The following is a 19,293-nucleotide window of genomic DNA, read 5'->3' as shown; positions in this document are numbered from 1 at the left end:
TGACAAGGCATCCTCTGCCCACCACAAAGCAGGCTTACTGCAGTCTACACTTAGCCACATGTTCAGCCAAAATTCATATCTACCAAATAAGAATCATTCTCTAAAAAATTAAGGACAAGAATCACACTGTAGTGCAAATTTAATTGACTTACTATTTGGTTTGCATTATATTGCTTCATCTTTGTTTTTGTTTTTTCCAAAATTGGGAGTAGAAAGCCAAACACTAGTGTGACCCTAGTTTTAGTAGTACAGACACATGTCCACAAGCCAGGTCTGTCAGTGTGGCCCTTACATATCAGATCAAGGCAGACAGATTTATATTCTGGGCCTTGACCTACGTATATACAGTTATCGCAAGGTTCTCCAGTTTGTGGTAATATTAGATAATGTTGCAAAGTTGTGGTATACACCGGTGGTGGACCTACAGAATACCGACAAATGACATTGAAAACCAACCAATAGAATGTAATGAATGATCCTCAGCGTTAGTATAGGACTAAGAACAGTAAAACAATCGAGGCTACTAATACTCTCAAGGATTGACACTTGAAATTTGCCATGGCAGGTGAATCCAGCAAAATTATTGACAAGCAACAAAATTTATACTAGCACAGATTTTCCCTGCCTTGGAACAACATTCTTTTCTGTAGTAAATGAAACTTCTAGATCAAACCGATTGAGATGTAGGTGGACAATCCTTGGGAACTAAACAAGTATCATTTAGATGTCTATAAGACATGGACTCTATAGGAATTTATTTGTATTTACCAAACAATGAAGAGTGTTCTTTTTACATATCTATAATTTTCTAATTCTGGGGGGATGTTAGGAGGGCAATGGGGTATGATCATGGGGATGACCAGGAGATAAGTGTTGGATTGCCAAGGATATGACTGCTGGCTTCCCCAGTGGTCAGGAGAACTGAGACCTGAAAGTGCATGATCAGTGCTTCATTCACTTCTATTGGGCTTTTGGTACAGTGATGTCCAGAAGCTTCACATAAGTGACTGTAGCACTGGTCATGTGTGGTACTGGTGCTTCATTCACAGGATGAGTGTAGTGTTCATCTTACTTTTCACTCTTAGAAGAACACTCGTTACTGGCACTGACTGTGGCCCTGCTCGCTCATAATTTCAGGCAGTCTACTTAAGTCCAAGATTCCAAGGTCATCGTCTCCCATTGCCCCTGTTACCCTCAACTCTCACAGGAGAGATAAAATCACAGATAATTTAGAAGAAGCAAGTATACTTTTTTTTTTGTCTCTGTGGCACTGCACCCTGTATTTTTCTCTCTGGACCTTGGTCCTTTAGTGCTCCAAGATGACATGGACACAGTGCTCCCAGCTCCTTCCTTCCTGTGAGATGTGACCCTCAATTTCCACCCCCTTCCCCAGTGTATAGACACATGCCGTGCAGCGAGAGGAAGAAACGTCCTTCAGCCTACACGGGGTTAGAGTGAGAAGGAGGACTTGCCACAGAAGGAAGAGCTGAGGAATGCTTAAGATCAATGGCAGGTCTTGAGAATAGGGACAGTGGGCAGGTCCCCTAATACAGTGTGAAGATATTGTGGGCCCCCTGCCATGTGGTTGAGAAGATAAGGCCTGGGAAGAAAGGATACTGGAATTCCTGACTCAGCACCTACATATTATCTCAGCTGTACAATGAGTATCTGTATGAAGTACAGTCAGTGTACTGTGCCATGCCAGGATGAGTTGAGGGCCCACCCCCTGCTCAGGGGTCCAGCAGGAGATTTAATTGTTCACCTATGAGCCAGACCAAGACTGGCTCAAGCAGTTTTACTGTACCAAATACAAAGCTAAATACAGATGTAGAAATGTTTAATTTGACACTCACAATTTCTAATACAAGAATGCAACAAGCCATTGAAAAGTCATTGAAAATGTCAAATTAAATTTCTGTACCAAATTGTAGCTAATACAGTTTTTTTTTGTAGTTAAAGGGGTTGTCCTATCACAAGGATCCTATCTATACTGCTTGTTAGTGTTGATGTAAGACTTTTCCTAAATACACTGCTTCAGCAAAACTGCTTTGTTTGGCCGCTATCTTACGTTATTCAATTCTTTGTGGCCACAGCCCTGACTTAGCTGCTCATGAGTCAAGTGATGTATCTGCTGCTCTCAGGGGGGAGGGAGGAGGGGCTAAGTGCAGGGAGTGAGCCTGTGTATCTAGCTATTCCTGTGTCTACACCACGTGACCTAGCTTCCTGTTAGCAGATAGAGGAGAGGAGCTGCTTTCATTTCTTCTGTTCTCCCAGTTATCAGGCTAGCTAATTCAATTGTGTTCATTATGGCAGAGACAGGCAGTCTCTGTATGTAACACAGAATGGAGTTGCTGCTGCCTGTACTTCATAGTGCAATATGGGTGGGCGGAGCTACACACAAATTTGGGGGCAGAGCTAAACAGCAGGTTGAATGTGAAACCCCGCCCACCAAATGATGCAAGAAACCAGGAAGAAAGAAGATTTTACAGCAGTAAAGACTGATGAGTATGTGAGGTGGGAATACCCCTTTAAACATTGCTACGCCTGAACATCACCAGGTCCTACTATGAAACAGTAAATATCACATACAGGGCCCTTCTGCAATGTTTCCACTCATCATCCAAATTTCATGATCTTATGCCAAGAAAGGGAATAGTGGGAACAGCACTAAGCATCTCAAGAACACCAGTTTGACATGAAGTTCCTGGACCTCAAATCTGTAACTGGGCCTTTTACTTACTCTGCACCATTTATGATATTGGTGTCTTCCTATGTGTCTTCTAGTCACCAGGGCCTTGGTGTAACTGCTACCTCTGCACCCCAGTATCATCGGATAGGACCTTCCATCTCTTGTAGTCCTCCCTCCCTGTATATATTTTTTTCATTTGCTTATAAAAAGGCCAACATATTCTGCAGTGCTCTACAGACACCATCACTTACAGTCTCTAGTAGGGCTAAATTCCTGATCACTTTGTAAAGTACCTGATGGAAATCCACACACACACACACACACACACACACACAGTGAGCAAACAAACTCCTTGCATGTTGTCTTTCATTGCGTTCAAATCCAGTACCTTGGCACTGTAAGATTATACCCAAGGGTATAGCTATAAGGTGTGCAGAAGTAACAGTTGCTGCCAGGGCCTGGACTCTGAGGGGAAAGGTTCCAAAGGTCCCTATACAACATATAATACACCAATAGATATTGCCCCATTACAGACTTTGCACTGGGCCTCAGGATATTCATGTCATGCCTATGGTACAGCACTAACTATGGCCCCCAAGAGAGAGGGGTCTTTCAAATATTTGCAAACATCACTGGTACTAGAGAGACAGGGAGCTTCAGTGACCTCATGGAAAAGGTGATAGGGCTAATCTGAGCTGATACTTCCATTCCTATGGGCTGTATGGAAGCCACATAGACTTCCTCTATGATATTTATGCACATGGAAAAATGTGGACAAATATGATGTCTTACGGGTTCTCCATTCCAATCACTGTATTAAAAAAATCTATTGTTTTAATTGAAGGGGTTTTCTACATATTAGTCTATGAAGAGGGGAAGGGGAAGAGGAGGTTGCTAGAAAAGACACTCAAATAATCACCGCTGTTACACTCTGCTATTCTGTGCTCTATTAGCACTGCCTGATTTGTAGATAAGAGGCTACAGGTGTACAGAATGAGGCAATAAATCAAATAACCAGTGCACAGCAGCCTTCTACTCAACCCCTTGCTCCTCCATAGAATGCTGTCATTTGTGAAAAGTTGTTTATAATTGGAGGTATTCTTTAAACATTGATGACCTCTCTTTGGTGGGGTCAGAGCTCCAAAACCTCAACAATCAGCTGTTTGCTATGGTCTCTTCACTGCTTGCAGTGTGCACTATATAGGTGTTTGGTTTGCAGATCTGCTCCATTCACTTGACTGAAACGAAACTGAAAACAGACCATGTAACCAATGAATGTGAAGTCACATGTGAACCAAACGTTGCCTTGATATAAACCCACTGATATTTTTGGGATATTTTGGAGTGCTGCTGTTTTGTTAATCTACATATCAGAGGGAGCCACCCTCTTTTGGATTTGCACCCATGGTGCTTTTTTGTGCTGCCTTGAACTTTATATTTCACTATTATGGCCTATCCTAAGGATATGCTCAGGATAGGCCTCAAATTTAAATAAAAACATACTGGAAAGTGGAATAGGAATAATAACCAATTCAGTATAACTCCTCCAACCGGAAGAAGTTTCCATCTGCAGACAGCTGTCTTGAGGATTTTGCCCTTAGTTTTCTTTGTGCCCAGGTATTAATCTACAGGGTACTACCTTTCAGTAGGTGACGCTAGGAGTAAATTCCTCTTCTCCACCAATGCGGTCTTATTTGCATATTCCTTACCCAGTGTAATTCATACAAAGCCTGGAATGACATATGTCTTGTCTGCCACCTGTTGTCATACACTGAGAGATTTTAGGAGTCCAGGTCTCAAGCTCTTCTTTTATTACCACATCTTGAGGACTCAGCTGTGTGTATTTTTAGGTCATGGGAACCTTTCAAGTGGAGTATAATTGCAATCTTAAGTCACAATTAAATCTCTATCAAATAAACACCAATGATAGAACACAAAAAAAGCATAATTTACAGTATTATCCAATGAAGCCAAGCTAATATCAAGGTGACCTTGACTAAATCTGCTATATTAATAAAAGTGTTTGCACACTGCACAGTGGATATAGAGAATGCTTCTAAATGGTTTTTGGCTGCAATGCATTTACCTCCTGTGTAGATATTCCCTTACATTAAATTTGTCATGTATATTTGGGTTATTAAACCACCGACAAGTCCAAAGACCACTAACCACCTATAGACCCGTGGTTCAGTGTGCTATGTATCCCTATAGAAAGGCTGTCTCTGAAATTGAAAAAAGTTCTTATACAGCAAAGTCGGACCTAGGGCAAATCCAACTGCGCATGCCTGCCAGCCACAAGAAAATGGCCATTTACAATACTGTGCAAGCGGCCATTTTCTTGTGGCCGGTGAGCATGCGCAGTCGGATTTGCCCTAGGTCCAAGGCCTAGAAGTTTAAAGCTGCCACTGGAAGAAGACGCGTGAAGAGTTCGTTCCTGAAGATGATGGAGGCGGCACTGGAGAGTTCTTTCACAGCATTGAGGACGCCCCCAGTGCTGTGAGAGAACTCATTTGCATACCGACAAAACCGGATTATATACCGAACGGCAGCCCAGAGTAGACATCTAAAGGTAGGAGAAGAATAGCCTTTCTTAAAGCTATTCCTACATGTTAGGGACAAAAAAAATGACTTTTAATGATAGGATCCCTTTAAAGGAACAGCACAATGAAATATACAAAACTTAAAAATAAGCTGTAGCGCATACATGAATTTATGTATTTTATTCTATTTTCCCAAGCCATCTCTGTTTTTTCATATTACAAGAGAACAATCCAGTTTCTGTTTGCCATAATGATTGTAGAAATCACTGTCTTCAGACGTACATCAAATAGAAAAGTGAGATCGATCAAAAAAGTTATATAGGTCAAACAGCGATCGGGATGAAGAAAATCTGACAATTCAGTCCTAAGGCACAAGAGACAGACGGCGTGCAGCAGCATGCATGTCATAGGCAGGGAATGGAGCACAGATGGAGTTATCAAGGTTTATATGTAGTCCTCTGATCGGTAGGAAAACATGAAATAAAAACTTCTTATCCCCAAAAGTCAGCACATCCACTCAAAAAATAGAATCCACAAAAGGTGATTGGTTTAGAGCTATACATGTGCTTGTTCATCATTATGACAGGCTGAAGACTGGCACATCACCAGGCAAACTATTATGTACTCTAATGTATGGGGGTGTAACTGTTGCTGCAGTTGCCTACTTGTGGCAAATGTTGCACAGTGCATAAACCTAGGGTAGTCCATCAAGAACATTTGCACACAACAGTGACTACTACATAGAGTTGAACTGAAGGGTAGCCTAGGGCCCATCAGAGAAAATTGTCCTTGCGCCCACAATCAACAGCTTCATGCTAATACTCTACACCATGGTTCCTTCACTGAGATCTTACATATGCGCTGACTACCCTTCATTACTATTTTCCCAGTATTGTCAGCCCCTATAATACTGTGCAGGCCCCAATAGCTCCATGGCTGATTCATGCACAGTACAATACAGGGAATGACATGATCATGGAGCACTACATGTATGTGCAAGATTATAGTGAGGGAATGCTGACATGACACACAGGGCTGCCAGCAGGAATTTTGAGCACACATACAGTATAATACTCCATAGTGCCTTCCACAGTATAAAATGCTCCCCTGAGCCCCCACAGTGGCCCCACATGGTATATAATGCTCCACAGTGGCCCCACACAGCATAACATTCTTCCTCGTAGTGGCTCCACATGCTATATTACGCTCCACACAGTATAATATGCTCCCCAAACGCCCAACAAAGTATAATGGTCCACAGTGGCCCAAACAAAGTATAACACTCCTTAATGGCCCTACACAGTATAATATGCTCCCCAGCAACCTCACACAATATAATATGCTCCCTCAGTATTATGTTCCACAGTAGCCCCACACAGTATAATATGCTCCCCAGCAACCTCACACAATATAATATGCTCCCTCAGTATTATGTTCCACAGTGGCCCCACACAGTATAATTTGCTCCCCAGCAGCCTCATACAATAAAATATGCCCTTCAGTATAATGCTCCACATAGCCCCACACAGTATAATATGCTCCCCACAGTCCTTAACCTCCCGTATAATGCTCCACAAGAAATGTCTGTTATTTTTACAGACATCCCCTGGGCTGGGCTCTATTGGAATGATACATGACAATGTGCCGCTTTCCATTATAAATATGGCCAGGCCTGACTCCAGCTGCATCGATGCAAGCCCTGTCTAAAGGCACAGGACCTAACAGTAGTCCGGTGGACCAGTCTGAGCCTGATACTACATCTTCACACAAGCATATAGAATTATCTTATACTAATAGTCCAATTGTATAAAAGTATAGTGCAGGATAGACATTTAGGTAGTTGAGCCTGAATAACAATTAATCCACATAATCATAGCTCATCAATATCTTGTACAATGTCAGTTTTCCACCATGCAAAGACTCCAATATTTGATCAAAGGACTCCACCCCAACTAAATATCTGTGACAACGCTTTCATCTGACTTGGCTCCTATCAGGAATATAAATGAGGCATCACAATAATCGTTATTAGTATTTTCCTTAATTGGGATTGTCTCATTCTGAATAGTAACAATGCCTAATCTTGGGATTTAGAAGCAGAGAAAGCTTAAAATATCTCTGGCTACAGAGAAAGAACTGGAACCGAAAAATCACAAAACAATCAGCGCCAATTGTAAACTTAGCATAATTGAAGATCCAAAGCTATCAGTGGAGACACATGCGTCAGGATTGAACAGATTTATTTTCGTCATATGCTTTTCTCTTTAGTAGTGAATGGTTTTCATGTACATTTATTATTTTCCTGTTTAATATTGAGGCCATGTGTTGCAGGAAAAGTTGCATTTATTGTTGCAGATTCTGCTTCGTCCTTTATATTTCCCATTCATGTTGAAGCCAATCTTGATTTGGCCCCAAAAAACGCAGCTTTTCTGTAATGTGTGGCCTCAGCCCAAAGGGGTTTGCCACTGATAATTACAAATAGAAAGAGTCAGGGATTGGCATGATTCTGACTATTGCCAGCCTGCTGTACCCAGCACAGTGTTAAGCCCGCTTTGAGCTGAACAGCTGAGTCATTTGAGACTGGTTATATTGGGTTGTCAACCACTATGTGCATAGAAACTAGTCTAACTATATCGCAATCAGATAACACAATATTATACTCAAAAGTGAAACGGCACTGAATTAATGGCAGAAGGGACTGTTATGTGCCTTGGGTTTCACCCCTTTTTTATTTTAGGGTTTATTTTAGGATTGTGAGACAGAAATACCTGTGAATTGTTCATCACTAACATATCTGCCTCCAACTTGAAGAAGGAGCAACAATCCTTTATAGGAAAGTGCCCCACCAACTCTGGTGTATCTCAGAAAGATACAAGTCTACACAAAGGTGCTAAGAACGACAAGTTACACAGTACAATTGTAGAGCTCCATAAGGGTCAGTTCACACAGAGGAAATTGCCACAGATTTGGGAGCGGATTGCGCTCCTGAATCCGGATCAGATTCCTCCTGAATCCGATTCCCATCGCTTTCAATGGGAGGCATAGATCGCAGCAGGACGCGGAAAAAAGAAGTGTCTTGGTCGATCTTGCAGCGGACTCTGCCTGCAATGTCCACGGCTCAAGATTCCCTCCTGATTAGACCCATTCATCTGGGACTAATCAGGAGCGTGATGCCGCAACGGAATGCCGATACATTACATCATCATCCCGTCACGGCTAGACCGCGGTGAAAATGCCGTCGGCAGAAAATGAAGAGACATTTCCTCATCATTTTCCTCTATGGGAACTGACCGTAAAAGGGATGCACTGCCAAAGCATGTACTGCAATCACCAATATCTGGCAGTAACATAGAGAATGAGCGGAGTGGTAATGCATAAGTGTGACTTGCTATTCCATTCGCGTGGGATCCCTCTCCCAGGAAGTTATTACCAATCCATTGCAGGATCAACTACATTCAACCTGCGGCTACTGGGCCAAACTAGAAGTTGCAAAGTCACAACAGCTGCATTGCAGCAGGTTAGAATCTACTGATCTAAATAATATCTCATTTGTTGTAGAGAGACTAAAGAAAAAACATCTAAAGCGAATATCAACAATTCACACAAAATAGTGCGCAACAGCTTAGTTTAGCCGATTGTCTATCACTCTTTTTTTTTTTTTTTTTTTTTTTAAATTCTTTTTTTTTTTTCTTTAGAGAGAGAGAGAGAGAGAGAGAGAGAGAGAGAGAGACGATTGTCTATCACTCTGCCCCTCTATCATATTGCACTCATTTCATGCATAATCATGAGTAGCAATTGATAGGAGTTTGTGGTCTTCTTGCTGGACAACCTGAGTGAGGCTGAGACCCCACGTTGCGGAAATGCAGCTTTTTTTGTTGCAGATATTGCTGCAGTTTTTTGAGGCAAAACCGAGAATGGATACAAAAGGAATGGGAGTATATAGGAAGTTCTTATACATCTACCTTCTGCTCAATCCACTCTTGGCTTTAGGTCAGTGGTTCTTAACCTTCACCGAACCCTTCTTTAGTGATAAATCAAATATGATTTATTTCCAAATTCAAGACATAGGTATATGATTTTTTACTGGTACATAAAATGAACTGTGCATATGGCCTAGGGTTTGATCGAACCCTGGTTAAGAACCACTGCTTTAGGTAAAAAACCGCAGAAAAATCTGGAACAAAAAAAGCAGCATTTCCACAACTTGGGGCCTCAGCTTTAAATGGTGAAATTCTGGCTGCCTTTGGTCAAAACTAGGGAGAGCTGTTTATTGACCTCAATGAAGGTTAAAGGTAGTATCACGTTGTCTCTATGAGTGAGGACCACAAGCCTCTATGCTCTTCATTTATATAGGCCATAGGCAATCCACAGCATATCACAGTAGCATTTCATATAAAAGCTGCAGAAAAATATTGTGGCTAAATTAACACGCAGTGCTGATTTTACATATGGTGAAAGTCAATTCTTTATGTGAATTTTACCCTTTGCAACACTATCAATTAGTTTCCGACATTATTTTTATGTTATCAATGAAAAGGTTATGGTTTGGGTGATGCTCTAGTCTGAGACACTTGTAGTTTTAAGCTCAGACAGGAGGAATGGTTGCAGACACGCTTCCTGTTTTCTCTACTTGGAAAATGTCTGCACACAAACATTAAATTTATTCTTAGACATTCTTCCAATATGCACAGACAGACAAAAATGGCATCTTGCCACTTACGAATCTCCATCTACTCTGCCAGGGCGTCTAGACAGGTATAAATAAGAAGCCATCCTCATAACAACATTTGTTTTTAGCCTTGAGTTTATTTTTGGGCTTGCCGTATGTTATAATAGTATTATCTAGGCCATGGTTTACCCCCACCATTATCTAAAAAATAGACTGGGATGTCTACACTTAACACAGAAGTATTTAAATGTAGGAATTGGCCCCTGTATAACAATATTGTCATTGTATTATGATGAATGTTCATCTAGTTTAACAGGTCCGTTTTGGCCTCATATATCAAGACTATCTTAGAGAAAATGTAGCTTTGTTGCTCACATTTACTAGTTGGATCACTGCTTTGATTTCTGGAAAAATAAACAGTAGATTCTAATTGGTTGCTTTTGTCAAGTTTTTATTTTCATAAATAAAGCTTAAATAAGTCTTAAAGGGGTTATCCAGCTTCCAAAAACATATCTGCAAGTATATCCACAGCAGTGGTAAATACTCACTGTTCCCTCTCGCAGCCTTTACTTGGCTTTATTTTACTTTCTGCTCCTTGTATCGCTGTCACTTACATGCAGTGAATCTGTAGACAAACTACATTTCCCATGATTCATCTGCCTGTTCTTACTGTCAGGGTGGAGTGAGTTTCCAAAAAAAACCATACAGCATCATGTGACCCATGATGTGAGAATAATTTATTACCTGTGATTTCAGTGCAGGGGAGAGTGAAGAAGGGAAGGTACATAGAGGGTGAGAGCAGGCAGATGAATCCTGGGAAATGTAGTTTGTCCACAGATTCACTGCATGTAAATAACAGTGATACGAGGAGCAACAAGTAAAATAAAGCCAAGCAAAGTCTGCACAGTGAGAACAGTGAGTATTTAGCACTGCTATAGAAGTATTTGCAGATCATTTTTGGAATCTGGATAACCTCATTAAGTTCTCTTTATTCATTTTGAGAAATTGGATAACAAACTTAAATTCTTTCAGTACATAAGGAATGTCATATTTTATCAGTCACAATATTAAGACAGGCATCATTATCCTAATTATTTGCCTCTCAAAATGGACTTGCATATATAAATTTATGAATTTGCATGTATGATTCTTGTAAAATAAAGATTTCACCCATGTTATCTAGAAGTTATCAGAGTAGCATAGTGAGGTCTTTGTGAGAAATATTGGACCAGTGGTGTTCATAAAAAATGTGGGAAGCAGGGGCAACATGGTGGCTCAGTGGTTAGCACAGCAGCCTTGCAGCGCTGGAGTCCTGGGTTTGAATCCTGCCAGGAACATCTGTAAGCAGTTTGTATGTTCTCCCCATGTTTGCGTGGATTTCCTCCCATTCTATAAAAGCATATTGAGAGAAAAAAAAAAAAGTACATTGCGATCCCTATATGGGGCTCACAATCTATATTTAAAAATTAAATAAATTGAGGGAAGGAGAGGATCCCGTAGCAAGAATCAACTGCTTCTTCATCCCCTGTTATGTTGCCAGGTTTTGCCACCTACAACTTAGTGTATTTTCCTCCTTCCACAACATTTCTATGACCCATTGGCCAAATCCAATACACGTTGGTGCTGACCGTGTAGTTCCTATAGATAGGGGAGTCCTGCATAGGTTCTCTACTTCTTATACAAAGGGTCTGGGGGTTTATTCTCCAGTCTTCCTGGTCCCCAAACCTTCAGGAGACTAGAGGATGATTATTGATCTAACCGATACATAAGAAGAAAAACCTTCCGGATGGACTCTATAGACTCAGTAACATCTTTTCTGCAGCAAGGGGAGGTAATGATCACTCTAGACCTAAAAGACGTGTATCTCCATGTTCCTATATTTCGCCCTCACAGGAAGTATCTCAGAATCGCCATTTATATGGGTGGCCACAGAGAGCATTACCAATTCGCCGCATTGCCATTTGGCATCTCCTCTGCTCCTTTCGTATTTACCAAGGTGTTCGCTCCGGTCGCCGCCGCCCTCAGACTACAAGGCCTATTCATCGTTTCCTACCTGGCTCGTAAAAGCTCAGTCTACGGCAATCCTCCAACATCATCTCCAGATAGCCATCAACTTCCTACAGAAGTTAGGTTGGATAATCAATTGGGAGAAATCATAAATCGTGCCAGCTACCCAGAGAAAGTTCCTGGGTTTCATTGTGGATTCAGAGTCAATGCAGATCTTCCTCTCCAGCCCAAGGAGGTTGAGAATAGAGGCTGCTGCCAGCTTCCTATTTCGGACTCGGCGAGTTACCATCCACACCACCATGAGAGTCCTCGGCCTGATGTCATCCTCAGCCAGGGCGGTCCCTTGGGCTTTATGGCATTTGCGTCCCCTCCAAATAGAAGTGTTGAGAACCTGGAACAGCTCTCCACGGGGATTGCACAAGAAGATCTGCCTTTCTCCCAGTACCCATCTTTCCCTCAGATGGTGGATACACCTAAAAGAAGGAAGGTCCATGGTCCTGACAGTGTGGACCTTGTTGACAACAGATGCATTCCACCTGGGATGTGGAGCCCATCTGGAGGACAAAACTGTACGAGGTTGTTGGAGGAGACCGGAGTTGGGAACGTCCAATGTCAAAGAGCTCAGAGCAGTTTACCTGGCACTTCTTCACTTTGCTCAGGATCTCAGAGGCAAAGCAATGAAGGTTCATTCAGACAACATGACCACAGTAATCTATCTGAACAAACAGGGTAGCACCAGATCTCCCACCCTGCTCAGAGAGGCGAGCCTAATATTCTCCTGGGCAGAAAAGAATCTGACCCAGTTATCCGCTGTTCACATCAAGGGCTCCCTGAACATAGTAGCGGATCAGTTGAGTCAGGGTATCACCGTATCAGGAGAATGGTCTCTCAATCCAGACGTATTCCAACAGATCGTCCAGAGATGGGGTCTCCCGGAGGTCGATCTTATGGCAACCTGACTCAACGCCAAGGTGGGGACCTTCTGCTCTCTGTACCAGGAGGACAACCCCTTGACATTGGATGCCCTGTCCATCCCTTGGAGGTCCAGGCTGTTTTACATATTCCCTCCAATTCCAATCATACCAAAATAAGACAGGACCAAGCCTCGGGAATTGCCATAATCCCGTTCTGGCCAAAAAGGGCTTGGTTTGTCCAGCTCATGAAGATGAGTCAAGGCATATATTGGAGGCTTCCCCCCCTCCCAGACCTGGTAACCCAAGGAGAGCTGAGATGCCAGGATCTGAGGAGATTCAACCTGACAGCCTGGAGGTTGACCAGTTCCTATTAAGAAATAGAGGACTGTCTCAAGCCGTTCTGAAGACTCTCTCAAGCGCCAGAGCTGTGTCTACTAATAACAACTACAGAAGGATTGGTAACATCTTCAATGCCTGGTGTCTTGAACATGAAGTGGACTCCTCCGATCCCCCAGTGAGGGCGATCCTGGATTTTCTTTAGAACAGACTAGACAGAGGACTTGCTGCTGCCACCCTAAAGGCACATGTAGCCACTCTGTCCGCCTATCTGGGGAGGTGGTGGTCTCAAGATCCTTTAGTGAGCACCTTTATTAAAGGGGCAACTAGGCTGAGACCAGTAGTTTCTACTCCTGTCCACCAATGGGATCTCAGTGCGGTCCTCTTGGCACTATTTACAAGTCCCTTTGAGCCTCTGGATGAGGCCGAACTGAAGTTCTTGACCTATAAGACGACTTTTCTTTTGGCTATAACATCAGCCAAAAGAGTTGGTGAACTACAGGCTTTCTCCTCAGAGGAGGCATATACCACCTTGTTTGCTGACCGGGTCCAGCTCATATTTCTTCCGGGCTTTAGGCCAAAAGTTCCTTCCACCACAAACATTAACCAATAAATCTCTCTACCTGTATTTTTTCCTTCCCCTTCTTCTGCGGATGAGAAGAAGTTTCATACCCTGGACCTGGTAAGATGCCTGAAGATTTACCTTCAGCGTACTCGCCCATTCAGGAAGTCCAAAAACCTCTTTATTAACTTTGTGGGGAAACAAAAAGGGCTTAGGGCTTCCAAGCCCTCAATTTCTAGATGGGTCAGGGAAACGATTAAGGTTCATACCCAGCCCAAGGGTTATCTCCTCCTGCCCTAGTGAGAGCCCATTCAACACGCTCAGTCTCCACCTCCTGGGCGGAGTCTAGAGCTTTATCTTTGGACCAGATCTGCACTGTGGCATCTTGGTCCTCAAAATCAACTTTCATTTCGCATTACAGACTTAATGCTCGCACCTCAGAAGCTACCGCTTTTGGGCGCACCGTATTGGATGCAGTCTGTGGTGAGGTCCTGCCTTAGAGGATTACTCTCTAATTCCCCATATTGTGCCGCTGGTAGGATGACAGGGAACGAGGGATTATGAAGATAATCTTGTTTCCCTTAGTCCTAACAGCGGCACAAGACTCCGCCCCCCCCAGGGGAGTTTTGATTGTTATTGAGTATTGTATTACTTTGTATGTACACACAGGGGAGAGGCTCTTGTGCCCTCCTATAGGGCAAGCCATGTATTTGATTGGCTAATTAAAATTCCGCCTGTCCTACCAGCACACAGGAGCAGAAAATACCCCATATTGTGCCGCTGTTAGGACTAAGGGAAACAAGATTATCTTCATAATCTCTCGTTCCCTCTCGCAGCCTTTACTTGGCTTTATTTTACTTTCTGCTCCTTGTATCGCTGTTACTTACATGCAGTGAATCTATAGACAAACTACATTTCCCATGATTCATCTGTCTGTTCTTACTGTCAGGGTGGAGTGAGCTTCCAAACGAAACCTTACAGCATCATGTGACCCATGATGTGAGAATTTATTACCTGTGATTTCAGTGCAGGGGAGAGTGAAGAAGGGAAGGCACACAGAAGGTGAGAGCAGGCAGATGAATCCTGGGAAATGTAGTTTGTCCCCAGATTCACTGCATGTAAATAACAGTGATACGAGGAGCAACAAGTAAAATAAAGCCAAGCAAAGTCTGCACAGTGAGAACAGTGAGTATTTAGCACTGCTATAGAAGTATTTGCAGATCATTTTTGGAATCTGGATAACCCCATTAAGTTCTCTTTATTAATTTTGAGAAATTGGATAACAAACTTAAATTCTTTCAGTACATGAGGAATGTCATATTTTATCAGTCACAATATTAAGACAGGCATCATTATCTCAATATCCTAATTATTTGCCTCTCAAAATGGACTTGCATATATAAATTTATGAATTTGCATGTATGATTCTTGTCAAAACAAAAATTTCACCCATGTTATGAAAAGATCTAGAAGTTATCAGAGTAGCATAGTGCGGTCTTTGTGAGAAATATTGGACCAGTGGTGTTCATAAAAATGAGGGAAGCAGGAACAACATGGTGGCTCTGTGGTTCGCACAGCAGCCTTGCAGCGCTGGAGTCCTGGGTTCGAATCCTGCCAGGAACATCTGTAAGGAGTTTGTATGTTCTCCCCATGTTTGCGTGGATTTCCTCCCATTCTACAAAAGCATATTGATAGGGGGAAAAAAAAAAGTACATTGTGATCCCTATATGGGGCTCACAATCTATATTTAAAAAAAATAAATAAATTGAGGGAAGGAGAGGATCCCGTAGCAAGAATCAACTGCTTCTTCCTCCCCTGTTATGTTGTCAGATTTTGCCACCTGTATTTTCCTCCTTCCACAACATTTCTATGACTCATTGGCCAAATCAATACATGTTGGTGCTGAGAGTGTAGTTCCTATAGATAGGGGAGTCCTGCATAGGTTCTCTACTTCTAATACAAAGGGTTTGGAACCAACAAGACCGGAACACCTCTCTTTAGGCCCTACAGTAGCAGCAGCTTCGTGGCCTGCCTTTATGGCACTCAACATTAACAGATTTCATGATCCCAAGTAACAATCAGTAAAAGGTTTCCCAGTTATACTACATAATTTTTCTGTAGAATGTTATCCATAACTGGGCTAATAAGGAAAATGTTTGAAACACCATCGATTTTAAGAAAAAAAAAAAAAAAAAAGAGGCATATCACTGTAGGAGTTACCCTTTTTTTTTCCTTTTTTCTTTTCTAAGCAATATGGACAGGATAGGACTGGTCTAATAGCAGACATGATGGGTCAAGGTTTTTTGGTTTGTTTTTTTTTTTTTGGGGGGGGGGTTGTGCTTTTTTGTAACAATTTTTTAAGCTTATTTATCAATTTAGAAAAGAGCTTAATGTAGAATTATTAAATTTTTTTTTATCATGGTGGGCCGAAGTCTCGACATGAAAAGGAAAGCAGAGTTTACAAAACAGTTAAAAGAGGTGAGCACCTTCTTCGCTGCGAGCTTATGGTGATCCAGTCTGACTGGATTTTAGGCAATTTGTTTTTGGTGCAGTATTGTGTATACCACTTACATACCAATTGCCATATTGCTGAGTTTAACTGAACATGCAGAACACTTTATGAGTACTCTAGCAGGATTTACTATGTTGCTCTTATGACTAGCTATACCGGCACTATTTGAACCATAAGGTACTATTAGTTACTAATTTGCATGTGGCTGATAATCTTTTATGGCATTTTTGTTTTACCAAAATACAGAATTATGGGTTGGCTTTCATTTAAGGCACAAAATATTAAAAACTGGAATAAACTGCAAGACAAAAAAATAATACATCTTGTCTACTTAATTATTTCAGCAATGAAACAGATTTGGATTGTTTGGAAATAATCGTATTATAAGAAGGAACATTTGTTTTAGGTCACGTTATGTGTAGAGCTCCGGGCCACGAGGGTTCCCAGACTGAAAATCAGAGCAGTGGAATAAATGATTAATTCTATGACCTAGGAAATGAAGCCTGGTAAAGTTAGCAACAGGGAGATTACATAACCATTGTATACAGCACTTACACTGTACAACAAAACATCAAGGTCACAGAAAAACATTAAAAATGTGAACAAAATGCAATGACACAAAAAATATAACATTTAAAAACAGCCTCCCCCCAAAAAATGGTGCGAATCATACACAGAACATTATATAACGCTGTACAGCAGCAAAACAAAAAAGTATTCACATGGCCTCTGCATGGAACAGACATAGTCCTGAAATGAAAGGGTTAAAAGTTAGGGTCCCAGTGTAAAAGGACATTGAGGTTGGCGGTTCTCTACCTTGTCCACATACCTGACACCTGCAGATAATATCAGCATCTGTAGCCAGCAGATCCACCACTTTGCCTTTCCCTTCGTCCCCCCATTGTGCCCCCAAGACAACAATCACTTTGTTGCCCACATCATGTCTGGGTCTCTTGTGCGCCCCTGCAGTGCTGCGGTCATTGGAAGACCGTGTGCCAGACATGGCCAGGGCTAAGAGGCTGCTGTGCTGTGTGTGCCCTACTTCAGTGTCACAAGACTCACTGGTGACAGGGAGCTAAGGGGTAGACAGAGGGGGTGGGAGGGGAGGGAATGAGATGGGAGGGGGAGAGAGCACAAGCCTGTGCCAAGGAAAGGAGGAGGGAGGGGGGAAATCAACAGGCTGGAGATGTGGAGGACAGAGTGCTGAAAATATGAAGGAGAGCAGGTGTCAAGGCAGGGCTGGCAACTTATGTACATGACTGGAGGGGAAGATTTATTGTGATGCAGAAAAAAGAAATAAATGAATGTAAAATACACATATAACAACGTGTTTTGTTACCTATCATACATTATGTAAGAATATTAGAAGCCATTAAAGATATTTCACACTACATGCCTTACAGTACACAGTGCAGCTGCTGCAGAACATCTTTGTAAAGTAAGAATTATTTCAGCTTAGTTGATAGAAACAAAGTTTCCCTTGACTTTTTGGACAGGTTTATATTACGGATATGTTCTGTAACTTTCTGGAGGGGGGAGGGGGGGGCAGATAACCTGTTTTTTTTTGTTTTTTGTTTTTTTTTAGAAAATGAAAATATTAAATCTATAGAATATATCACTGCCCGATAAAACAGTCTGCTCTGCTTAATAATTCTGTTACCGGTTGTGTGTAGTGTAACATTGTACATAAATGAGGCCAACTTACTATCTAATCTAATCATTCTCTGTCTATCCTACTCGTCTTAGAGCACGTGTGCATGTCTGGCTGCCTGATCTATGTCCTTACATCATGTACTGTTTGTGTCTGTCTGTCACTTCATGCAATGTTACTAAAATAAATGGACACCAGTTTTTTGCAAATAAATAATTTATTAAGTAGGCAGTTTGCACTTTGAAAAAACAATTACAGAAGAATCAAAAAGTTAATTTCCCCCCCAAAATGCTGATATATACAGAACAAGCAACTATATTACATTTCAATGCATGATAATTACATATACTATTACAGCGAGTTAGGCCCAGTGAAGCTCTCACTACATATATGAGAAATATGGTGTATTATGTTCTGGTTAGATACAGAGTTATAGAAGGTCCCATGGGAGAGGGGTTTGTCTCTCGGCATGAATCTTGCCCACCTTAGGCCTCATTCACATCTGCGTTTGGTATTCTGTTTGCGGAGTCCGCATGGGGACCCCCCATCAGAATACCATACACATTGACCAGCAATGAGCACTGAAAGCACACAGATAGATTATAATGGGGTCTGTGTGTAATTCATGTAGTGTCTGCATGAGTCATGCGAAGACAAAAATACTTCATGAACTACTTTACTCTCTGCATGACTTGTGCGGAGACCGCACGGAAAACACACGGATCCCGTTACAGTCTATGGCGGTCCCGTGTGCTTTCAGTGCTCACCGTTTGTCAATGCATACGGTATTCCATTGGGTGTTCCCCATGTGGACTCCCCAAACAGAATACCAAATGCAGATGTGAACCAGGCCTTACAGGGTTGTACAGCACGGTAAAACTGTGGGCTTAGGTCAAGGCCTTATTCATATTCACTATTTCTGGGTGCAATCACCTTCGGAAGTTATTCTTGGTATATTATAAAATATACTAGAAGTGTGCCTGAAACGAAAAACAAGGGGGCCAAAAAAAATAAAAGCCCGCCCTAAAGTAATACTGACAAAATTCAATTGGTGTTAACTGTCCACAATGTAACCTGAATGATACTACTACATGGCATTACATGTATTACTACTATTCCAACCCTATTGGGTGTTTTGTAACTCTACTTTAGGCTAAGGCCCCACGAGCTGTATCTGCAGCACTAAAGCGCTGCAGGAAGAACCGCTGCGTGAACACATTGCAGTTCTTTCCGCAGCGCTTTTAAGAGAAAGTTCACAGAGTTTTCCTCTGTGGACTTTCTCTTAACATTATATCTTTGGGAAAGCCGCTGGCGTTTCTGTAGATATAATTGACATGCTGCGATTTGCAAAGTTGCAACAGCTTTGCAAATTGCAGCGTGTCCGCACTGCGATCTTTTCTGTAAAGTGGAGAT

At 41.9% G+C, this 19,293-nt stretch overlaps 1 protein-coding gene across 1 annotated transcript in view; it reads right to left on the bottom strand.

Annotated features, from left to right (window-relative positions):
* Nucleotides 1-17,300, bottom strand: part of ADSS1 (adenylosuccinate synthase 1) — a 49,731-nt gene extending 32,431 nt beyond the window's left edge. Inside the window, exon 1 of the mRNA XM_075282681.1 lies at nucleotides 17,059-17,300. Coding sequence (XP_075138782.1) covers nucleotides 17,059-17,232 — 174 coding nt within the window. The 5' untranslated portion in view covers nucleotides 17,233-17,300. The remainder of the gene's footprint in view (nucleotides 1-17,058) is intronic.
* Nucleotides 17,301-19,293: the final 1,993 nt, after the last annotated feature.

Source organism: Leptodactylus fuscus, chromosome 7 (genome assembly GCF_031893055.1).
Source record: "Leptodactylus fuscus isolate aLepFus1 chromosome 7, aLepFus1.hap2, whole genome shotgun sequence".
In the NCBI taxonomy this organism is placed as follows: domain Eukaryota; kingdom Metazoa; phylum Chordata; class Amphibia; order Anura; family Leptodactylidae; genus Leptodactylus; species Leptodactylus fuscus.
The sequence above is the reverse complement of the archived record's forward strand: the minus strand, read 5'-3'. Positions and strand labels throughout refer to the sequence as shown.